Below are 25,375 nucleotides of genomic sequence, written 5' to 3'. Positions count from 1 at the left end.
CCTGCTGTTGAGAGGAACCAAGAGGGATTTCCCACTGGTACCAATTTACTTTCTGGTCCTACTGCATCTTTTCATAAAGGCTTGACTGCTGGTACAGATGTGGTTACCGGTTCCCCACCGCCTTCCAGTACTGACACTTCTTGTTTCTCTGCTGCACATGAGTGAGGACATTTCCTCTAATTAAGATGTGTCCATACAGGATTCCATCATGTTTCTTTTCCAGCCTCCCTCACTTAAGGTGCATCCCAAGGAAGAGACCCCTAGTAGATGAAAGACCCATCATGGCAAGAGTAACTGTGATGTCCTGTTTCCTTTTCCTATGCTAGACAAAAGTGGGTTTATGGGAACCCTTGGGGCCCCCTATGGCAACCAGTTTTACAGGGTACCCTCATGCAAAAGGGCTTGCCAAAAACAATAGACACCAAAACAAGATGTCCTTCCACAAGAAGAATGTCCAGAAGAGTAAGATCCAGATTCAGAGGAGGACACTACCTTTTCACAAAACCTCTTCCTCGCCAGACAAGGCTGTTATTGCTCCCTTCCTCTTCCCCTTCCACGGCCCCCCTTCCCCTCCCAAATTCTACACAGATGATTTCAAGCCCTTTCAGGACCTTATGAAAAGGATCACAGAAGCCTGACATATTCTGCTAGGGGAGATACAGGAACCTCAACATTCTTTGCTGGGCATTCTGGACCTCATGACTTTGAACAATCTTGTCCTCTCTCAGCAGTTCAGAATGGTAACCCTGGTAGCAATAATTCCCTCTCTAGATCTGGCAGATTGGTTTGTCCCCCTCAGCCTTCAGGAAGCATTCTTTCATACAGCTATAAGTCCTTCTCCTAGAGGTTTCCTAAGATTCATCACTGGCAAGGATCACTATCAATGCCATGTCTTGCCCTTGGGCTTTTCAACTGCCTCAAAGGTCTTTACAAAGGTCTGCTATACCATAGCAGCCCATCTTCATCAGATGGGAATAATTGTTGTTCCCTACCTGGACAACTAGCTCTTCAAGGGTTGCTCCTTTCTCAAGGTGCAGTTGGCAACCAGTGAGGCCCTAGCTTTTTTCCACTCCTTGGGCCTCCAACTCAACACAGAAAAATCCATTCTCATACCTACACACTCAATAGACTTCATTGGAGCTGATCTGGACTCCACTACTTCCCGAACATATTTGCCTTCAGACAGGTTCACCACAATGCACAGTCTCACTTCCATGATACAACAAAGCCTGCAAACCATAATGAGGACTTGCCTTCAACTCCTGGACTATATGGCAGCTTGTCATTTTGTAATATGCCTGGCAAGACTAATTTATGTCTTCAAGCCTGGCTCAGGTCTGTCTACTTGCCCATCAAGCACCATCTGTCCAAGGAGGTGTCAATATCTCAGAGGGTGCTCAACCATCACAAAGACCTTCCACTAGTTGTGGAATTCTTCCATTAGTTGTAAGGGAGTCCCATTGTCACATCATCCTGATGTGCTTGCCATCACTTTCTATCCAACGTCAAGGGCCACTCGATATCACAACTGGGATGTGGTTGGTCAGGCCTAGTGACTAGCACAGAAGTCATGCCTAGTGGTTGGTGCAGGAGCTGGGAGCCAGGGTTTGGAGCTGGGAGACAGAGGTCAAACTAGAGGGTCAGAGCCAGGAACCAGGGGTTGAGCCAGGGTGTCCAAGCCAGAGTTGGGAACCAGGGTTCAAGCCGGTGTGTTGGAACTGGAGTCAGGAGCTAGCAGGGAAGCAGTGGACTGGAGTAGGACAGGAATGAGGCTGTGAATGAGGCTGGGGCAAGGCTGGAGCAAGACTGGGAACAAGGGAGTCACAGGAGTCATCACATCTGTGGGCATAAGTGTTGAGCAGCCAGTGACCTGCTGCGGAGCAGGTCTGCTCGGTTCCTTCAGCCAATCAGGCGGGCCAGTCAGGCAGTCTCCTTCCATAACCCGGTTGAGCTCATTAATTTGCCTTGGAACTGGGCTGGCTAGTCCTCAGGCTCATCTGAAGGAGCTCACTCTTGACACTCAATCTGAATAATGCTGGACAACAGAGTAGTAGTGTATTCTAGGAAGAGCAAGATCCTAGCCCTTATGCTCAGAATCCATAAAACTCTGGAATGTCCCAACCCATAGAGATTTCAGCTGTTTATCTACTGGGATTGCAGAATACCATAGTGGACTCCTTAAACAGTGTTTTCATCATGACCACAAGGGAGAGATGAACAATGCAGTATTTCAGAAGATTTATTTTAAGTGGGGCTCACCAGAGATGGATCTGTACATGACACCATCCAACATGAAGTCCCAAAGGTTCTGCTTGAGAGGAGGACACGGGTGCAAGTTGTTGGGAGATGCTGTCCTTACCCCAGGCCTTGGATATTACTGTATCCTTATCCCCCATCTCTGTTCTTCAGGTTCCTGAACAAGAGAGATTGGTAGTCATGCTCATAGCACCATCATGGCCAATGACAGGTATGGTTCCCAGATCTGGTTACTCTGTCTCTGCAACTGACTTTCTGCCTTCCTCTGACAGCAGACCTCCTCACCTAGGAATCTGGAGCCATGACTCACCCCAACCTCTCATCACTCCACTTCAAGGTCTGGCTCTTAGATGGTTCTCTCTAAGCAGTACTGCTCAACAGTAGGAAACCCATCATAGGGAAAACCTACAAGCAGAAGTAGAAACATTTTCAAGCCTGGTATAACCATTGATCCATACCTTCTCTTGAGTCTCACCTTACACTCATTCTCTATTACCTGCCAAATCTAAAAACCATGGGTGTATCACTGAGCTCAGTCAAAGTTCATCTGGCTTCCATTACATCCTTTCACCCCCTTGTTTTTGCTCACCCAGCTGCCATGAGGTTCTTTAAGGTCTGTTTAATATTTTCCCTGCTACTTCCAGATAATGGCAAATTTTTGCTGGGAACCAAAAGATTGCAAATAAGCAGAATCCACTATACTTGGCTTTTGTCTTCTGGCTACCTTGCTAGTATCGCTCTCTAGACTGCCTGTAGTTGGATGGCCTTTTCTGTAGCCTCTTTGATTTCCATCAGCCTGGGAGATTGTGCAGCATGTCAGTGGATTCAGTGTCTTAATCCCCTTCCCCCAGCTTGCTGATGTTGGGTATATATATCTTGCTCAGGATGTCAGCTAACACCAGTAATCATCCTGGACAATATCGGACTCTGTCTGGCAGTGCTGGAGGTGCATCAGCATACACTGCAGTCTCTTTCGAGCACTAAGAAGGTATTATTGTCTCAAGGGGTTTGTGATTTGATTTCACTATTACTGAGGGCTCCATTCAAAATACCACAGCCAGAAGCTCTGTTTCTATTTGGGCATACCCCTGTTCAATCTCTGATGGGGCTCTGCTGCCCTAAGTGACTGACTCCTCCTGCAAAAGAGCTACAAACAATCCTTTCTCCAGTATGTTATGCTGAAGTGTCACTTGCATTCCTGGCTGGTAGTACTTTAGGACAGGGGTGCATGTTATCATTGGGGACCTTCCCAGTCCCACTCAACATCCTCCTTGTAAGCTGAAATATTGGTTCTGTTACTAATGCCAGTGATGGACAGAACTTGGTCAGAAACGTTATCATTTCTATGAAGTGCTGTACCCCTTTCACGCCCATTGGAATTGGCATGTGTCTGAGTGCCTTGATCTTGATGGGATCTACTTTCAGTCCCTCTGCTATGAGCAGATCCAATGTATGTCACTTCATGCTGTCAGAATACCATTTTGGGTTCAGTTCTATGTATCCCTGGAGAAAAGCTTGTTGTTTTTCTGTTATAGTCTGATTCAGCTTCTGTATAATTACTCCCTTCACCATAATGAGGCTATCACCTTCCATTATTACCAGGCAGTCCTTCTAGGGCTTCGGTGTCGCAAAGGTTATCAACATGCCAGACTCTTTATCCAGGTTTATGTGCCAAACCCATTTCTCACATCAGATGATAAAGTTCTGGCAAGATGTTATCATTTGTGGTCAGTGGATAGTTGCATCTCTTCACAGGGATACTACTACTCGAAGAAGAGAGGGTTACTCACCTTGTGCAGTAACTGAGGTTCTTCAAGATGTGTGACCCTGTGGGTGCTCCACTACCCACTCTCCTCACTTCTACTTTGGAGTCAAGTAGTAGGGCTCCACAGTAGAGAAGAAACAGAGGAGGTTGGGTCGCGCATGCTGAAAAGGGCGCCAACGGCACCGCGAGACAGGGATGGTGCATATGCGATCCGGACGAGCACTGCTGATAAAAATCTCTGATTGAGGACGCACCGATACCTCGAGTGGAGCACCCACAGGGACGCAAATCTCGAAGAACCTCAGTTACTGTTCAAGATGAGTAACCCTCTCTTCCTTTGTATGGTCTACTTCAGTTGCTGCTTTCCTTCGAGGCACCCATTGCCTTTGAAAACATCCCCATATGCTTTTAAAATTGTTTCTATTGTCTAGGGGACTCCCCCTTTTACTTCTTGCACTCCAGCTATAGAATTCTGATACTAAACTCTGATCAGATCCATGGCTTGTATGGCTGTATTACCCAAGTGTGATCTGTGTGGTGCTGGATGGTAAGCTCCAAACTTCAGGTGATACTGGTTTATTTTTGAGTTAGTTATTGTGAGGTCACATTTTTCTCTGAACTGCATTAAGCCCTCATTGTACATTATTAGTGTGCCTGCTCTTTGTAATGGGTGTTTTCAAGTCCAGTTCACACCAAGGAATCATATTATAGGAGGCCCTGCTATCCAGCTGAAATTGCAAAAGGTGTTTCCTTATTAACATTGCATGCACAGAGGTTGGTATCTTCCTTATTGCTTTCCTGTCCCAATAGCCTGAACCTGATATGCTCTCAGACTCAAGAAGAGAGTCATGATGACATCACTGCTGTCTGATGTGTCCTTCCCCTCTTGTACCAGTCTGACTGAATCTTTCTGGGACTTTCCTCTGCTCTTGCACACACTGCTCAAATGGTCCAACTTGCCACATTCCTTGCAATGCTGTCCTAGTGTGGGACACTTCTCCTTTTCCTGCTCATGCTGTGTCCCATAGTAAATGCATTTCATTGTGGCTATGGAACTCTGCCACCTGCTGTCCTTTGCTGTTGACTCAGTGCATTTCTTCTGGGGCTGTTATGCCTCCTGTGGCTTTCATCTTTTCTCTTGAGACTTCCGCTGCCCCATGTCTAAGCATCTGTCTAATCTAAGATCGCCTTCCCAGAGCAGCCTCTATCTCATGTGGTGTTCCAAGTGCCACAAATGGCCCTGCCCAAGTCAGGGAGTCTGTCAAGTCCCCAAAATTGCATGTAGCTGCCAGTGTGCATAAAACTGTAACATAGGGGTCTATAAATTCCCTCTCCTTCAGACTGGTCAGTATTGAAAAACCTGTGTTGCTTCAGTTTTGTTTTGCTTTGGGGAGCAATAGTTCCCCACAGCTCGTAGGACTGCTGTAAGGCTTAAGGCAGTCATGAGCTTCAGAGTGGTGCAGACCTCTATGCCTTATTCTGTAGTAAGGTCAAATAATAGTTTTACTTTGCTGCTGTTTTCATCTTCCTGCATGCCATTGGTCTGTGTACAGCTCAAACTTTTCCTTCCATTTGGTCCATCGCTGAGCTGGGTTTGTGTTTCCAAATCCAAGGCTCTGGGGGGCTTCAGACTCGTAGGGTTGCCAGATGCCTAGTTTTTTACCAGAAAGATCAGTCAAAAAGGGGACCTGGCAGTGTCCAATCTGATGTACTGATTGGACACCAAAAGTGCGGTTACTGTGAGGTTGGGGGAGGCACTGGGTCATTAATCCACGCCAGCCCCTGCTAAGCCAGGGCTGCCACCTACCTGCAGGCAGGTTCCTTCTCAGGCTGCAGCAGCTCCCATCCCAGCCCTGGAACAGAAGGAGCACAGATGCGGGGGAGGGAGGTGGAGATGGTCCAGGGAGGGAAAGAGGGAATGTGGGGGAGGAGTGAGCGAGCGATGGAAGCAGGACTTTGGGGGAAGAGGCAGAGAAGGGGAGAGGCCTTGGAAGAAGAGGCAGGGCAGGGGTGGAGTCTCAGGGGTCCAGTTACCAGCAATTAGAAAGATGGTAACCCTAGCAGTTCTATGGCTCAGGCTGCCAGCTGCTGCATGTCAAAGAACTCATAGTTCTGACACTACCACCACGTTTCATTAGCAAAAGTGAAACTTAATACAGGTTAAGTTGAACAAGTAGAACTTTTAAAAATCCTATGCACTGCTCTGTCCTTGTGGCTGAGTTGCTTCCAACCTAACTCCACTCATTCCACCTGGTGTCCCATCCATAACAATCCCTCCAGGGAACATGGGCCCTCTGACACTAATTTAATTGTTCACGATACACTAACAGGATATTCAAGTTTAAAAAAAAATATTGTAGCATTGTAACTGAGAATTTAAATCACAAAAATGAAGAAAATCAGTTTTGATCTCTGCAACCAGAACTTAGTTATGTTACATATAAAATGTAAACCTAATATTAAGACTATTTGCAGAGCATATTAATTACTACTCCTCTTCAGGGGAAATAAGTTGCAGTTGATGGAACCTTGCAGTGTTGCATATATGTATTTTTCATCAAATACAGTTTTGTGCATGTGTGTGTAAAATATGTATGTTTATATAGTGCTTTTAAACGCAGGTACCTGAAGTTAGGCTCTTAAGTCCATATTCAGGCACCTGCTGATTTTTTTAAAGTGTTGAGCACTCAACAACCAATATTAAGGTCAATATGCATTATTGACCTAATCAAAATGATGTAGTAACACAGGGTAAAAAGTCTTTGGAGCTTCCGAGACCACAGAAATTCACTTTACCGAGAGTCAGGCCTATGGAAATAAGCTTACCTTTTATTTGAATGTAGAGAAGTCATATATTTAAAAATGTTAAGTCCACTATTACCAAATATATTTATTGTATATATCTCATTTCTGAAAGATAAATTAATAGTTATATTGTCAATGTTACCAGGTAAATTTCAGGTGTTTTATACAACCGTAATCTGATATATATGGAGTGATCCCTGAGAGTTGTCAAGCATCTACATTTTCCACTGAAATCAACTGAAGCCTCTTTAAAGGGAATTGTGGGTGGTTGTTCAGTAACTTTTAGGATTAGGCTCTTATTCCTGTTTAGTTATATTTGCATCACACATGGATGTTTTGGGACAACAGGTCCTTTTGTATGTAAACATGTATTAAAAATAGTGTCAAACCTGTATAACAGATCACTTTTGAAACTGCATTTAATACCTATATTTATTTGTGATTATTACAGAGTATCTTAATGAATAATTTTTGTGCCAATAGTTATATTGATCAGAACTGCATTCCCTATGTTTAGGGCCCTACCAATTAATGGCCATGAAAAATGTGTCATGGACCATGAAATCAGACCTCCCCCATGAAATCTAGCTATTGGAGGGGAGGGGAAGGAGCAAGGCTGGGGGTGCCTCATTCGGGGGCTCCGACCATGTCCTGGGCTCCAGCTGCTTTTCCTGGCCGGGCTGGGGCGGGACAGGACTTGTTCTTCCCCTGCACAGCTGCTCTTGTGAGGAGATCAAACCCACTTGTGGGTGTTTTCCCCGGCTGCAGGAAGTGCCATGGCTGGACAGCAGCTCCAGAGTTTCCTGGAGATATGGAGGTACCTGGAGGTGGAGGTGGGTCTGATCTCCCTTATGCTGCTGGGAGGCACCTGGAGGTGGGTCTGACCTCCCCCCAAGAGTGGCTGTGCAGAAGAAGAGCAAGTCCTGTCCCTCCCCAGCCCATCTGGGAATCGGGCTTGGGGCTTCCACCCTCTGGCTTCTGCCACAGCTCAGGGTGTCCATTCTTCTGGGCCCCCTCCCAAATTGACCTCTTGTCTTCATAATACAATGAAATGAGATGGGTTTTAAATTTGTGATTAGGTTTCCAGTATGTGTAGTATCTACCAGAATAAAAAATAAAGTATCCATCATTAAAGGGACACTTTCCAGTAGCTGAAGCCACAATGACATCTCTGATTTGCATAAGGTACAAGTCACTGTAGAATTCTGTCCATTGTGTTATAGTTTGGTTAAGGGAGAGTCTTATATTTATACTTACTTATTTTTATTTAAATTGCATTTATTGATGAGATTAATAATAGACAAAGCAGTAGATGCAACGTTTTGTGCTCTGCTTTTGTAAATTAAACCTAATCATTATTCTCAGGTGCCCAGAGATCACTGATGTTACTGGTGCACAGAGTAGCAATCAGATAGCAGAGTTAAATTTTCGGTTTCTTTGAAAATAAAGTACAAAAAATCAGGCAAGGGGAATTATTGCTAGAAAATGCTATTTAAGTTTCTAAGAAAGCATTACAACAATTAAAAGTTTCAGTTACTCTTTTACATTAAAAATTAAAGAAAACCCCCTTTTACTTTAATATGAGAAATATAGAAGTATGTACACTATATAATACAACACACCCCAGATTTTAATGTACCTAGTTTTATATAAAATATACAAGTAATGTTTGACTAAGAAATCATTATTGTGTAATTTCACAACATTTGGCAGAATATAAATACATATACAGATAAAAAAGCTCTATAATGAAAAATACGAAAAATGTGTTCAAAAGTTCAAAGACCAGAACAATAAAAAAGGAAAATTGTTTCCATGCAGAATATATTGGTGTCTTATGACTTGTCATTTTTATTGCTTTTCAGGATTTTTTGGGACAAGTGTTTTGTACACTAGGAGAGATAGTTGGATCACAGGGAAGCAGACTGGAAAAGGCAATAGAGTAAGTGCATCTTTCTTGAATCTTGGTTAAATAAGCATGGCTTCATAAGGTGTGGTCATTTCCATTAATTTATTGAGGTACTTTGCCATATGCATTGTTGCAGACACAGCGTCGTGGAAAAGATAAATTGATAGATGACACAAATAGTTTTCCATTATTGATTTTTATTATATTTCTATTCTGTTTCAGGTAATTATCAGATCAACTGATGTATTTAAATATCTTGTCTCCTTTCTTTGCTCCCAACTGTCTTTTAACTACATCCAGTGTAATCTTACTCTTAGCTAGAGCTTGCTCTTAGCAAGATTTTGTTCTTTTTTGGGATGATAATCTGTTTTATATTTGTAAGTGTAGGTTTTGAAATGGTTTGCTATAGAAACAGCTTTAATTATTGTCTTAATATTAGACCATTAAAGATAAATTAAGATTAGAATTACATCTATCTCCAGCCTTCAAATTGATCATAGCCAGAGAATAAGCATCCTATCATCTATATTAGTATTTAAGGTTTCATAATCAAGTAGTTTAATTTATATTTCACTATAGCATCTCTTTAGCTCTTATCTTCCTGTGAGAATGCCAAATGTTCTGTTTTGTCTCTTTTGCTACCTATGCATACAGCCTGTTTATACCTATAATTCATTCATATGGTTTTAAATACTTGTGGTCTGTGCATGTTGATCATGTCAATTTATATTTACTGTTCAGTATCCTCTAAAGAAATTTCATCATTATGTTCCACAATGTTTAACAGATGGCTTTAGCTTGGATATACTTGACTCTTTTATGTTTTGCAGAAATAGAACCAGGGTTTTGTTATTGGATTTGGCTAATTGGTTTTCCATCTCAGATTGAAACTCACTCAAGGCTGGTTTCTTGCAGAGGAAAAGTAGCCATGAACTTAATCAGTCCAATTTATCTAAAGATACTATATTTAACAGATAGCTACTAAAGGGTCTGTAGCCATTATGTTAGGGTATGGCTTTATTGACGGTGGCAAATTCACCGTTGTCAGATTGATTCTTTGGGATTGACTGAGCAGAAGTGGAGACCTGCTCAATCATTCCGGAAGTTGACCAAAATAAATCCATCCCTGGAAAAAGAGTAACTCTGTGTCGATGGGAAGGCATTTCCCATCGGTGCAGTGTGTAGTGGGGACACCGCGCTATTTAGAATTTAGGAAGTCGACGGGAGATACATATCTCCCCTCGACTGCTGCTGAATTTCACGGTAAGTGTGGACCAGGCCTGAGAAGAGTAGAAAACTCCTTATGCCCAAATTACAAAACTTAGTCTCCAGCAGGGATTGCCTACAAGTCTCTGCAGCGAAAGCTAATTGCTAATTGTTTCATTACTAGTTTCTTTTAGATGGTTTGTTGAGCGACTCCTCTGAGCATTGTTTGATACAATTGTTGCTATAGCACCTAGTTCAACTGGCCATCTTTACCAATTTTTTACCAGTGTAACACTTCTGCTAGAGTCAGCAGCAACAAGGGCCAAGTTCAATATCTAGGAGTTCCTGTCAATGTTACAACAGCAAACCAGCTCGAACCTCCACCCAGTCATTGGGGAAATTACACACTGTCCCCTGGGCATCCCCAAAAAGCAATATTTCCACTCTCGCAAGCACAGAGTCTGAGTGTAGAAAGTAAACTTTTTAAGAAAAGGAAGTAACTCGGCACTAGTTTGGGAAAACAGTGCAAACAGAATTCATAAACACAAAAACCATGGGCAGAACCCCCACCCCAGAGTATTTGGGGCCATGTCCGGGGCCTCTCCCTTCTTGCTTCTCCTCACCCCCCACTCAGAATTGCTGTCTAAGGTTGATGAGGACCTAGAGCTTGGGCGGTGCATCCAAGTGAGTTCACCTCCCACTGTACTGGGGGTGAGGGGAAAGGAGGGCACTGTGCTTGCCCTGCGACTGTCATAACTGCACTGTTGCCTCTCCACCGCTGGACTCGACTAGCCCCCCTTTGCCGGCCCACTCTGCCTGCCTGTCACAGGGCTCGACTAGCCCACACTGCCTGCCGGTCACTGAGTTCAGTTATGACCCTGCAGGTAAGTCTCTCAGGGTTTCTCCAGTTCCTTTAGTGATTTCAGCTCTCAGTTCATGGGGGGGAACCACTTGATCACTGTCCCTGATTTTAACAAAACGAAAGACTCCAAGCTGAATCCCCATTAGCTCTATCTTTGAACAGTGGGAGTAGACAGTCAAACTATGCCTGAGGCTCTTGGGCAGAGCCCATGCAATCAGACAGGAAAACCTGTCTCAACCCCTACTACCTTCACAGTACTGTGGCATGCAAAAGCCTTGCTTTCTGATGAGAGCGATTCTTTCATCAGAACAGGCTAAGCACAGTTCTACTACCATTTGTTCATACAATAAGGAGGCAACATTTCATTACCCCTGCAATTAACATTAAAGTGATTTGTAACCCAATACCAGCCAAAATGACCATTTCCCAGCATGCTGAGCACCTAGGTGTGCTTATACAAATTCAGTGCCGTCCACCCTCCCTTTCAGCTGGCTTAGTAGAGGAGGGCCACTCAGACCCTGCTTACATTAGTAATTCATCTTGTCAGTTGAATTAATATTTTTGCTAGTGCTTCTAACTTTCACTATCGTTTATTTTATTAAAATTATATTGTGAATCAAAAGGTCCAATAAGGATAATGTGATGGGATTTACACACTCCATACAGACCTGGAAAGGTTTAATGAACTGCTGTGAGTACAATCAGCTCTTCCCAATTAGCCCAGCCTGCTATCCCTGTGAGTGTGAGACCTGAAAGAAGGGGTTAAAAAGAGGAAAGCTTGCTCAATTGGGAGCTGGCTGGGAAGGAAAGTAGATTAACAGCTCTCTGTTAGAGAAAGAAGCCTGGCTGGAGCCAAGAACTGGAAACAATTTCTGTCTGCTAGAGTCTCTCTGGGGGGAAAGGCAAACGCTGACACAGGGCTCTTTGAATGTACCTGGGATTTGCTGATGATTATTAAGACAGACCAAAGCAAGGGTGCCCCAACCTAAAAAGAGGGTCTGTGTCTGCGCTTGTGGGGGTATGTGCAAAATGAGACTTGTACCCAGGCGATAAGCAGACAAATAACACCCTGAAGAACTGAGAATGAAGCCCAGCTGGGACAAAGGCACAATTATTGTGTGTCTATTTTGGACTTGGCTATCCCAGAAAGGATTGAGCATTTGTAGTTACTTAGCTGGAGGGTGGAGCCATGTAAACCACTAGAGTAGGCTGGAACTCTGTAGGGGAAACGAAGGCAGAGTGGCTACAGCACCGTGCTTGGCCACAAGGCTACCATGAGATTGTGGAGAGAAAATGAAAACAGACAAGTATTTTATTTTTTGGCCATGAGGTAGCAATTTTGTTGAAACTTACGATAAATCTGTGAACAGAGGCAGCTAACAGGAGGGTTTTGGAGGGTATAGCTGCATACTCTGCACTTGGAGGTAGTGGGACTCAATGAGTGGTGCTTTTGGCCCATGTGTGGGTTGGTTGTTTGACTATTTGTTTGTTCTTTGTGTGGGTGGTGTAGTTGGGCTGTAGGCCCTGGAATAAGCATCTGAGACAGGTCTGTCTGTAGGTGTCTTTGTAAGGGCTGCGTGGCTCCAATCCTTGGACCTTTGATCAACCTTGCTATTTGAAGTTTTTGTTTGGTTAATCATTCCCTGCTGCTGAGGGGAAGAAGCTGATCTGATCAGGGAGACTTAGACCTTGTCTACATTAGAAATTTTTGTCGACAAAAGTTTTGCCGTCATACAGCCACCACTGTAATTAAATCGCTGTGGCGTTCCTTCACTGTCGTCTTCTGTCAGTGGATTGCATTCACACTATCAGCTCTTTGGTTGACAAAGTGAGAAGTGCACTGTGGGTAGTTATCCCACTATGCAACTGCACGCAGGGTGCTTTGGGAAGGGTTTGCAATGCCTCACAGGACAGGCACAGTGTCACATGATGAAGGTTTCTGAATCCCATCATTCCATAGTCATCCTACTAGTTTGACAGCTGCTTTTAAACTGACCTGTCAGCCAAGCTGACACTGCTGAACAAAAACACAAGAAGCCGACAGAAGCAGAGGGAGGGGAGAGAGCGAGTGAATGAGGGTGTGTGTGTGTGTGTGTGTGTGTGTGTGTGTGTTAGAGAAAGAGACACACATACACACACACATGGAGACAGACAGGCAGCATGTGTTGGGGACAATGAGTGTGTCTGCACTCATCCTGTCTCTTTAAGTTCAGACAGCAGCAGCTGGAAGCAACCAATCCCAAGGCAGAAGCTGCTACACAGACAGCTCATAGCTGGTGTCCTCCATTCCCCCACCCCCTCAGCAGAGATGGGTCCAGTACACCTGCAGGGGCAGGGGTGAGGAGAGGGGCACAGCCCCCCCCCACCCTCTTGGATCTGCATGGCACAGCAGGAGTTACACCCCTCCCCTGTAGTTTAGGGAAGGCAGGCAGGACTGTGTTTGCTGTGCTATGGAGTGAACTCTCCATGGTGAGTTAACTTGAAAACTTTCTGGGACTTCAAAAGGGGAGGGTCGGAGATGGACGACTGCAGAGCAGCTGAGCTCACACGGCTTACCAGAGCGGTACTCACGATGGCATGCTGGGATAATTGAGAGGCTATTTTTAGTGATATAATCTAAGGGCAATGTCTACACACATGCTTTTTTGCAAAAACTTTATTGAAAAAGGCTCTACGCCTCTCATTTAGGTGGTTTTATTTTGTCAACAAAACAGAACAGCTTTGTTGACAAAAGGGTCATTGCAGTGTGTACACCAGGATTGTTTTGTCGACAAAAGGTGACTTTTGTTGATAAAACTCTCTAGTGTAGGCCAGGCCTAAAGTATAAAAAGTCACTTGATAGGCAAACTCAAGAGCAGTGAATAGAAGCCATTATCAGGAGAGCTCGAGGGATTTTAGAGAAGGAGTATGAGAGGGTTTCCTTCCATGTCTTTCTGGGATATTTTAGCAGGAGTATGGTATGTAAGACACAGGAGATAATTGACCTGCTGTACTTGGTGCTGATGAGGCCTCAGGTGGAGTACTATGTCCAGTTCTAGGCATCACACTTTAGGAAAGATGTGACAAATTGGAGAGAGTCCAAGTGAAGACAGGTAGCTTATGTTTGATGCAGGTAGAGAAGGGGAGCAGTTGGAGGGATGCAGAGAAGAATGATGTAGTCAAAGCGATCAGCTAGGACATGATCTTATTACAATTTTATTCATATTAAGCTATTGTTAATAGAGTTGTACTAAAATAATTGTTAGAATGAAGTAATTTATAGTACAATGAATTTATTAACCTAGTTGGAGATCTTTCCACTCCTGAATATTCTGATAGGTGTTTTCTTTCTATAACAACCATCTTACAATAAAAAAGAGTATTTTTATTTTCAGATATTGGAGAGAGGTTTTAATTAAAAGATTTTAAACCAGAATCTTTCTAGTCAATGAATTTTTTTCAGTATACAGTATACCAAAAGGCTACATTTGAAAACTTCAAGCTAGAATGGAAGGCAATGGCCCAATTCCCTAAAGTTGTTGATTGTAGTGAACTCTTCATATTAGCGTGCTACATTTTGCACTAGATTCTTATTTGTTCCTAGGTGCAACTGAAGATGCTGATGATAATCTTAAAGCTCTGTATATTTTGGTATCCATTACCTCTCTCACCAAATGCTAGATGTGGTGCATGGGATCTGTTGTTGTGTTTTAGCCAATAGCCTGAGCAGTTAAAAGTTTGGGAGGCTGGTGGTAGAACATTTATTGGCACAGGTTCTTCAATTCTGAAACTTGCTTCCAATTTTCATCTGAGAGAACTCTAGTTCAACCTTCAAGAAATGGTATAAATGGTACATTTACTTAGGGTTTTGCCAGAGGCGACTAGGTGGGCAGGTATACTTTCCTTTCAGTGTTATGCAGGTAACTGGAAATGTAGTCTATTCTTGTCACATGATATTGGTAAATAAGGGTTGTCTTTAAATTCAGCCAGTTCTTGGTAGCTTGATGTTAGGGGGGAAAATCATTTTGCATCCTGAATAATGCCTGTAAAATGGCATTTTAGGATTGCATGTGTTGCCCTCCCTGCAGTGTGACGGACTTTGCAGTGCAATCCAGAGGTGTGAGGGGTTGTCACCAGTTGTCCTGCAAGCCTGGATGCCTTACAATGGCTTGCTGCTGTAGGTTCCAGTCTGGGATGCTTGCAACTAGTCTACAAGCATTCAGGTTACACCTTGAAGTGTATCTGTTCTAGACAGCCCTTGTTTAGCAGCTGCACCCTAGAAGCCTGTCTCCAACCCCACTCTGGCTTCTACCAGCCTTGCTTACAACCAGCAAAGTGATCCTAACACATTTCCAATCTTACTTTTAGTTCAGAGAAATAATAAGGTTGGGTTGTTCCCCCAAAGGCACAAAAGCAAATCAGTTTATTTATGGAGGTAAATACACCTTCCATTGAAACACCACACTGAGTTGATTTATATTAATAGTAAAAAAAAAAAAAAAAAAAAAAAAGGTTATTAACAAAAGAAGATAGGTTAAGTGATACCAACTGAAAGGAGTAAAGTTAGAAAAGGTTACAAGCAAATAAAAGTGAAAATACGCATCTGGAAGTCTAAAACTTTAATCTAGCAAGATACAGGCTTTGTTCAAGTCATAATTTTGGTATATATCAATATCTTTCATACTTGCATCACTCAAGAATATTAATGATCAGTTATTAGTTTTCAGATGATACCTCACAATGCATGTTTTGTACAAAGATAATTACAATTGTGTATAGGGTGTGAGTACACAAGTGCTTAGTGCCATAGCTTCCTCCCGTTTCTCTTCATAATGCTTGCTATCTCTAATATTTGAAGTGGCTTCTCCTGTCTCGGGTTGGATCCTGGGTTCTTTTTCTTTGCTCCTGACACCTCCACTGAGAGTTACTCTTTACTGTGCCAAGGGCTGCTGTCCCTTGAGAACACAATTCTAATACTACAAGATGCAAGGAGTGTAGAGCTCAGTACACAGGTCAATAAGGTAACTTAAATAAACTCCCACCAGAAGAATGTCATAACAGTAATACTAGTGTAATGCAGAGTTGCACGGTGACTTTATTCAAAATAGAAAAATAAGATCTGGGAAAAGAAGGATTAAGATTATTAAGAAACACTTAATAAATAAATTCCCTGCTGCCAAACACCCTCAAACTCTTCTAGCTCCCAGCCCTCCCTGGTGCCTTCCTGAGGCGGTTGGATATAGCTGAGAAAGTATATTCTGAAATGAAGTGCTGTAGCACTGTGGTGGTGGCTGGCTTAAACAAAAATCACTTTACTCTTTTTCACCCTGGTATGGGGCAGGGGTCTCTTCCAACTCCAACTGTGCTTAGTGATTCTCTGGTGTGGAATTCTTCTAGGGTTTTGACTTGCTCTTGATAGCTGAGCCAGATCTCTCTCTTTCAGGATGCTGGTTACTGCAGTGCTGGAGCTGCCTGATTTGTGCAGCTAGAGTCTCAGAGCATTGCAAAAACTCCCTTCAGGGGAAGGTGGATTTCAGCAGGGAATCCCTGATGTGTGCTCACTCACAAACTCTCTCTCCCCCCCAAATTCAAACTCTGGCTTGGTCTTTGTCTCTTTCCCCAGTAACCTTTTGTACAGCATTGGCTTGTCATTGATCTAGTGAACTGCTCTTCCAGACCACCCTATGCAGTAATCTCCTTGTTGGCCCCACCCCATCTCCTAGCTTTGAGAGCCCAGTTTGAGCTACAGTGACCACACTGCTATTTTTAGGGTGCTAGTTTGAGCCCTGCTAGCAAAAGTCTGTCTACTCAGGCTGGGTGATTCACTGTCAGCTGCAGTGTAGACATGCCCATGGAGACTCAGACCAAAGTTCTAGGAACTGGCAAACCCCAAGTGGTGGTTACATTTGTTTGTCAGTGATTTCCATATCAATATACTTATTTTGCAAGTAAAAAGATGGTTCTTCTATGAGTGATTGTCCATAGAGATTCCACTGGAGGTGCATATGCAACCATATGTGAGCAAGAGTGTATTTTTTTTAAATAGCTGTATCTGTGGCCTTGCCCACACTCTTGAAGCTACTGTAGCCAACAACATATGGGGCACAACTGCTACTCACGTCCTTACCACCTATGGTGCGAGAAGGAACACCATAAGTATCCACATCTTCATGCAACATAGGGGTTTTTTTTCATTTTGTGATTTCCTTTCATTTCTTGTATTTACTTGGTTTTCTTCATTTTTGCCTGCTGGCTTAAAAAACCAACCAAAACTACAAGACTTCCATCACACCCTCTGTACAAGGGGGTACTATTCACATTATGGGGGACACCAAGTCTTTTAGCTTTACAAGCTGTTTGTGTGATTTCACCTGCCCAATAATGATGGACTCTCCAGATGTCTCATCTGTCTGGGAGGGGGGGCATATTTCAGATTTTTGCTCCATATACCTCTCTTCTGAAAGGACACTGAAGAACAGGAAGGCAAGTCTGAAATTAGTTCTTGATGGACAAATCCATGCAGTCCCAACCCACAGTCACCAAGAACCCCAGGAACATACTGCGTCTACCTCTCATAGATCTCACTCAACCATCAAATCTATATCAGAGAGAGGGAGGAAGGAGCATTGCTCTTGTCAGAACTCCAGATGCAGATTTCCCTCCCAACCCTGAGTAAGAGACTGAAATTTTCTCCAGCATTCTAGGGTCTGCAGCCTAGAGACTCTCCCTAGTGCAACAGTGCCTAAGGGCAACTTGACACTGACTGCTCCTTTATACCATAAGGAGCATGCTTCCTCAAACACCATGTTAGCACCGAATATTCCTGCACCTACCCCTGTTCTTAGGCATAAGGAAACTACCTCCTCACCTCCAGTACAAAGCATTTCTGCAGCATCGGTTCCCCACTGTGGTACTGGATATCACAACTCTGGAGATCTCAGCACCCAATCTGATTATGGACCAGTAACAGTATGTCCCCTTCTAGACCGATTTTTTTTTTTTTTTTTTAAAAAGAAGAGGTGATCCTGAATCAGCCATCTACTTCAGCCTTGGCCTACTCATACTGCTCTAAGTAGGACTACCCTTCATCTGGAGGAAAGCTACTCCTACCCATTGTGGCAAACAGCCAGTTCCTCCCTACTGGGTCTCACGCTTCAATCCCTTGTAGTGGGCCAGGGAGTTCCCAGTAACCCTGTCTCCCCTTGGAGGTACCTTGCTCCAGCTTCCTTCTGCTGGCTGGGGTCAGGGGTTTTCTCCTTCTGTAGCTGCAGAGAAGCACTGTCTCCTGGCCGGGGGGATTTCTCCTCCAGCTGCTACCAGCCATCTAGCAGCTTCTTCCTCCTATGCTTCTCTCTCTTCATTTAGGAAAGGCAGGGTTTAAGTACACCTGGACTAGCCCTTCATTGGGTCCAGGTGTCTCTAATTGCCCTGCAATCATCTCTCTCCTGCTTGCAGGAACCAGGGCTGTAGGCATTCTTGGGCTCACACTCTGGCCCTGGTGTGCCTTTTTGTAGCCCTCTGGCCTGACTTTATCACACCATCCACATCTCCTGAATGTATCAGAGCATCTCCCAACTCAGTCACCACACTGGGTGTCTCAATAGGACACTAGGAAGGAGCTGAGAGAGGAGTTTTCCAGTTAATGTAGGAGGCAAGAAGACCCTCAAGAGATCCCTCTTGCTTCCCTCCTATGTGCCCACCTCTATAGTTCACCTACCAGCCATGGCTGTACTGGTTTTCCTAAATTATGAATCCATACACCAGAAGACCAACTTCTGTGATTTCTCACCTGAGATCCCCTTCTGTGATGAGGCAACTACATTATTCTCCAGCTGCTCTGTTCCCCGTAACCACAACAGGTACAGAAGGAGGAGTACTTAAGTGGGGACAACCAACCTCTGCCAGTCCAGGAGCCACCAGCTCTTCAAGGAGACTCTTACTCTGATGAGGCTGTAAATCTATCTTCTTTGTACTCTCAGGATGAATTTAAATTTTTTTGAGGATTTCCTCAAGAGAATTGCTGAGACATTGGACATTCCTGTTAATGTGATTCAGGAGCAACAACACAACAATTGTTGGGTACTGTCTAGGCTGCAGTGCCCATAAATGAGGCTCTTCTTGAGCCTGCTAAGGTGATCTGGCATTCTCCTGCCTCCATCCCTCCCACCTCAAAGAATGCAGATAGGAAATGCCAGCTCCCTGCAAAGGAATTGGAGTATTTCCTCTAACACTTGAATGCTGGTTTCCTGGTGGTCCAAGCAGTCCAGGAGAGCGCTAATAAGCAATGCGCTGCTAAAAATACCCCTGGAGAGAGAGGCACAAAAGGACTAGATCTTTTCAGCTGCAAAGTCTTTGTTCCTCTGCCAGCCTCCAAATGAAGGTGGCAAGTTACTAAGCCATGCTCTTGAATAATGACTTTCTTCTTTGGGACAGGCTGTCTAATATCATGGAAAATTTGCCACAGGAACAACAGGAGGAGTTAAAAACCTTGAGGGTTTCCTGTTTGAAGACACTGTCCTCTGTGCCAGTTTTACAAATGAAATGCTACACAGTCTCTGAAACACAAGGGCAATGCTGAGATATAGGAATGCAGAGTAAACAACAGCAGAGGTAGCAGCCCTATTACAAGCATAAACCCCAAACTCAATACTATCTGCAACAGCGCTGGTCTGAACCCACATGTAAGAGACAAAGGGGTTCTATCTAACAGGCCACTGGCTCACTCTTTCTCCATCTCACACAGTACACTTCCTCCTTAGATTCAGTTTTGATGGAGGTGTTGAGAGTCCATCAGGTTATCCAAATCTTTGCCCCCAAATCTTTTTCAGAGTCAACCATCTCCCGGAATGGAATCCTTTGTTGTGTAAGTATGATCTACATTCTTTGTTCTTAGATTTATAATTTTATGTTTAGCCATATTAAAATGCATATTGTTTGCTCGCACCCAACTAAGGAAGTGATCCAGATCACTCTATCACTCCTCTGTCTTCTCCAGTATTTACCAGTCCCCCAATTTTTGAGTCATCTGCAAACTTGATCAATGATAATTTTATGTCTTCTTCCAGATCATTAATAAAAAATCTTAAAGATCATAGGGCCAAAAACCAATTACTGTGGGATTTTACAAGAAATATACCTATTTGGTGATGATTCCCTGTTTATGATTGCATTCTGAGACCTATCAAATAGGCAGTTTTTAATCCATTTAATGTGTGCCGTGTTAATTTTATATCTTACTAGATTTTAATCAAAATGTCATGGTACCAAGTCAAATGCCGTACAGAAGTCTATTATATCAATACTATTATCTTTATCAATCAAACTTGTAATCTCATAAAAAAAATAAAGTTAGTTTGACAGGATCTATTTTTCATAGACCCAGGTTGACTTGCGCTAATTACATTACCCTCCTTTAATTCTTTATTAATCGAGCCCACTATCAGCTGCTGCATTATTTTGTCCAGAATTGCTGTCAGACTGACAGGCCTGTAATTACCCAGGTCATCCCATTTACCCTTTTTAAATATTGGGACAACATTAGCTTTCTTCCAGTCTTCTTGAACTTCCCTGGTGTTGCAAGACTTATTGAAAATCAGCATTAATGGTCCCGTGAATTCCTCGGCTATCTCTTTTAAAATTCTTGGAGGCAAGTTATCCAGACTTGCTGATTTTAAAATATATAACTTTAGTAGCATCCGTTTAGCATCCTCCTGAGATACCAGTGGAAAGGAAAGTGTGTTATCATATAACGTGACTACATCATTTGTTTTTCCCCCAAAACATATCAGAAATATTTGTGTAACTCATTAGCTAAGTTGCCCCTAAACAGCTGTCCCCCTGAAGTGCTCTAAAATACACCCAATTCTGAGGCCTCTTTTCACCCAGTCAGTGTGGAATGGTCCTCATTAATATTGTTCAGCATGCACTAAGACCCTTTGCCAATCCACTGACACCATAGTCTTCCATAGTGCTGTTGCTAGATAACTATGCTTGTATAGCTCTTTAATTGCATGAACAGGCTACTCTGATCTTAGAATACCAAATCAGGCTCATTTTGTTTCAGGTGCATCAACCACTACAACTTGACTCAGGATGGTCTATTCCAGACATATGTATAGCTCCATTCTTGATATTCACTAGACAATAGAGCTGGATGAAATTTTTTGGATGATAGTTTGTTCACTGAAAAATGAAGTTTTGGTCAACCTGAAATTGTTTGTGAATGTGACACAATAGTTTTGGCTGAGGAAAAGTGTTTTTCGGGGTTAGCTTTTAAAAAAGGGGGTGGGGGTGGAGAGAGAGAGAGAGAGAGAGAGAGAGAGTGTGTTAGTTAGGGCAGTTGCCTGGGATGTGGGAGACCGAGGTTTTGAATCCCCACTCTGGAGCAGGGACTTGAACTCTGATCTCCCCCCTGCTAGATAAGTGCCCTAATCACTAAGATATAAACTATTCTGGGGTGGCATACTCTCAATCTCTACTGCTGAAGCTATTTCACTTTGTATACATTCTTAAATAATCATTGGGTGAGAGAGTGAGTGTGTGTCTCTGTAGCTTGGTGATAAATGCACTCACCTGGAAGGTAGAAAATGTGGATTAAAATCCTTCCTCTGAATTAGGCAGAGAGAATATTTGAATCCATATCACCTACCTCCCAGATGAATACCTTTATTCCCAGGCTCTTGAGTAACACTCTCTCTCTCTCTCTCTCTCTCTCTCTCTCTCTCTGGCCCCATGAATATTTAAGCATTTATACAAAGTAGAACAGCTTAATCAGGAGAGATTGAGAGCAAAATTGCCTAATGGTTAAAATGCTCATCTGGGTCTCCCACATCCCCGGCAACTAACCTAAATTAGGCTATACACATGTTTGTTGGCCTGACACAGGCTTCTAATTTGCTGACAAATTCTGAACACTTTCAGAAGAGAAAATATTTTTCTGATTTTTTTCTGTTTGTGTGCCAATCTGAAAAATCAATTATCTGCCCAGCTCTACTAGACAGTACTGCTTATACTACATCTTTAAAGGGTCTGTATTGCCTTCACTCAGACTGCTCACAGGAATGGAAATCCACAGAATAGGGTAGACTAAATGGAGTTTATTTACAAGGCTTTCAAATGTATAATCTGGTCTCAGCAGCCTACCTCAGAAATAGCCAGTACAACAGAGTCACTCCCTGTGCCTCTCTTAAAGGGAGAGTGTATCAGTTATCTAACCATGCATGAATATAATGCACAGTGTTTGTTTTGATCTTGCAGTTCTGTTTCCAAGGCACGAGAGGCTAGTCTCTCCCACTGCCTGGAGTTTTTGTTTTTCAATATGTCCTTTCATTGAGTTGGTAAGACTTTGAAATGTTTTTTCTGGTTGCTGGGCACATTCTGTATCTTACCAGCTTTGTATTGATGAAGGCTGATGTGTTTGGGAGGTAATTTTTCTGTCTTGTACTTTAATAAAAAAAATTAAAAAAAAACGACAAAAAACCTGTTTTTTGATGGTGTTGTCTTTGTTCTTTCAGTCACTTTTAGTTTTTCTTTGGACATCCTTGAGCTCATTGCTTTCCAGGAGTAAGAATTCTGTATAGCTGGTATCTTCAGAGGATGGAGAATTACTTATCTCTAATGAAACAGAATGGAAGATGTTATCTTGCAAGATTCTCACTCCTCCCTCTCCTCTCAGAGTTTGGAGTGATGTGGGTTTTTGGGTTTTTTTGTTTTTGTTTTTTTGTTACTGATTATGTTATATATGTACATGTTCTGAGTTTATTATCTCTGCTTTTGAAGCATGAATTTTCAGTCAAATAGTTAGTTGGTGATTGGCTTAATTTGGAGGAGGTCAGTGTCATGCTGGTTAGATTGTGGGGGATTTACTGTATTGTGTAACATTAATATGTCAAAATCATAATAATTCAGGTGAGATATGCCATGTCAGGTACTGTTAGAAAGGTTGTAATATGCTAAGTAAGATGATAATACTTATGTTCATGTGTGAAATGGAAGTTATAGATATATTTGATATATCTGTATTTCAAATGGTGCTGTCTGAGTAACAACTCAGACAGGATGGCTGCAGAACAATAGCCTGCTTAATGGCCCATTAAGATATTCCCAGGTGCAAGGGGCCCAGGGGGAGAAGTCTGAAATATGCCTGATGAGACACCAGGACTTGCCCATGTGACCCTGAACTCCATTTTGGTTCCTGTAAAATTCCAGGAGCAGCATGCCTGATCAGGCACCAGGACTAGCCCATGTGGCTCTGGACTCCATTTTAGTTCCTGTAAAACTCTACAAACTGCATGGCCAGGGCCAGAGGGGGTATAAGGCAGGGGCCTTGGGAATCCATTTTGTCTTCAGTCACCAGTCTTCAGCCAGGACTCAGCTTCAGGTACCAACTTACCTCTGGATCAGCTCATCTACAACTGAACTGAAGCTGTGAAACAAAGAATTGAGACCCACCCAGAGATTGGGTGCACACCAAAGGAACTATATAAGCCTGCAACTCCAGAATTCTTCTAGAAACCTGATGTATATGGACTGTCAATCATTTGTATGTATCTGATTTGCTTTGACCCTTTAACATTTCTCTTATGGTTTATTTCTTTCTTTTGCAATAAACCTTTAGTTTAGTTACTAAAGGATTGGCTGGCAGCATGGTATTTTAGGTAAGATCCAAATTTATATTGAAGTGGTACTGTGGCTTACCCCTTGGGGTCAGAGGGAAGCTATTTAGTAAAGAACATAGTTGTAAAGAGACCAGTTATTTCTGGACCTAGTGCTGATTTGGGAGCCAGAAGCTGAAATGCAGTAAAGGGGGCTGTGTGTATTTGTATACTGGCTTCTGTGGGGATTCAGAAGCGCAGTTTGTGGCTGGTTGGGAAGTCTGGCTTCAGTGCCACCCACCAATGCTGGGAGAATCTGCTCCCTTTTTACAGCCTGCCCTGCCCTTGGCATTTTCAGGTGGTTACCCTGGGCACGGGACGTGTCACAGTCAGTCACAAACTAATCGTAATGTTCAAGCTAGTTAGTAGCTAGCTGTAGGTTCAGCGAAGAAGTGTGTGGAGACAGAGGTTGGCTCACACCCTTAAGAGACAAAAGTACTTAAGAGCTCATGGAGTTTCACTTATACCAGACGTAGATGCTGAAACCCAGGAGTGAGAATCCTGCAAGATGATATGTTCCAAGAATCAGAACCCTTTACTACTTATTAGATATTTTAAATATATACAGTAAGCGATTGTTATTTGAAATTGCTGCTCTGGTGTAAAAATGAGTATATTAGATTATTATTATATATCATTATAGCAAACATCTTGTTTTTGCCTCCCTCATTAATTTTAGATAAACATGTCATTTTTGTTCTACTTTTGGTAGTAACAGAAATAGTCTGATTTCATTAGGATGACTTTCTTTAAAATGGAACAGTTTGATTTCTTGATAATTAGAGTACAAAATCTATAAACAAATCCCTAATTTTAATTCAGACTTTGTTTATGATGTGACACATTTATTAACAAGAAATAAAAAAAATCATTTTAGAGAGAAACTTGGTTAATGAAAACGCTGAGGGGAAAATAATTTGGTTTTAGATTTTACAAGGAGCTAATTAATTTTGATAAAAACATTTTTTTGTTAAATAATGTTTTAGAACTGGTACAGTTATATAGCAGAGGGAGAGTGAGTGAGTGGGTGTGTGTGTTGCCTGTGCCAGAGAGAATTAGTCTCTTTTCTCTCAAACATGGAATTCACACTCCAAAACTACACTGGTATATGGCCCAGGATGGACAATTTTCAGCCCCGAATGGATGATAAATTTAAGATCAGATGCCTCCTTGAGCTAATACCGTTAGAATTGGGTACTGTGTGAGGCACCGGAAAGGGCAAATTTCCAGTTTTTCATTGGGATAAAGAACTTCTTGTCTTAAAAGTTATCACATGGCATGAAAAGATACTTTAAGGTCTGTGTGTTTAAAGGTTTACTTTTTAAAAATTTCCTTTTCTTCAAAGACTGTTTAGTTATACTCATACTGCTTAGAGAGCTCATTTTACAGGAGAGGATTATGAAAACTGGTTTTAATCAAACTTTAACATTGTAAGACACTTTTAAATTACCTTTTCCGTATAACAGATGACATATTATAGGGACAGTCCCACTTGTTGGATATGGTGCACCTGATGTCAAACTGCAGAACTACCTTGAGAAGTTTGGAGATGCATGGGAGTTCCCATGCAAAAGTGATGTCATTGCCATACTCTAATAAGAGGATTTACCCCCCAACTGCTTCAGTTCCTCTGCCACCATTGCAGAAAGGAAATGGGACTTATATTTGTCCCCTCAAAACAAGGTTTTTCTTTAAGCCTAACTTAAGATCTTGTTGTAAGTAGTTTCATGGAATAGTATATGATAGTTTACTTGTCCCTTGACAAACAAATTTCTCATGAAACAGTACACCTTTTAAAAGTTATTAAATTGCAGTTTCTTCCAACTTCTCAGAGGCTCTTTTATTTTGCTTAGAAGATGAAAGATTTTAAATGACCATCCTATTCCATCTGAAGACTTTTTCTCTCTCTGTCCTAATTTATAGCTTTAAACGTAATTAGT

At 42.5% G+C, this 25,375-nt stretch overlaps 1 protein-coding gene across 7 annotated transcripts in view; it reads left to right on the top strand.

Annotated features, from left to right (window-relative positions):
- Window positions 1-25,375, top strand: part of CPNE8 (copine 8) — a 207,689-nt gene that overhangs the window by 58,344 nt on the left and 123,970 nt on the right. For 2 of the 7 annotated variants that reach the window (XR_010922877.1, XM_067564411.1), the window contains exon 6: window positions 8,692-8,768. Coding sequence is in view for 6 of the 7 variants with exons in the window: in XM_067564411.1 (XP_067420512.1) it covers window positions 8,692-8,768 (77 nt within the window). In the remaining variant the exon portion in view is untranslated. Of the gene's footprint in view, window positions 1-8,691; window positions 8,769-8,957; window positions 9,094-16,225; window positions 17,990-19,610; window positions 19,646-20,845; window positions 23,240-25,375 lie in introns of those variants that run through there. The other 5 variants (XM_067564412.1, XM_067564413.1, XM_067564415.1 and 2 more) reach the window with 5 other exon arrangements.

The sequence above is a fragment of the Emydura macquarii genome, unplaced genomic scaffold, assembly GCF_026122565.2.
Source record: "Emydura macquarii macquarii isolate MOO-44397 ecotype Brisbane River unplaced genomic scaffold, CSIRO-AGI_Emac_v2 contig_2636, whole genome shotgun sequence".
NCBI lineage: Eukaryota > Metazoa > Chordata > Testudines > Chelidae > Emydura > Emydura macquarii.
The sequence above is the reverse complement of the archived record's forward strand: the minus strand, read 5'-3'. Positions and strand labels throughout refer to the sequence as shown.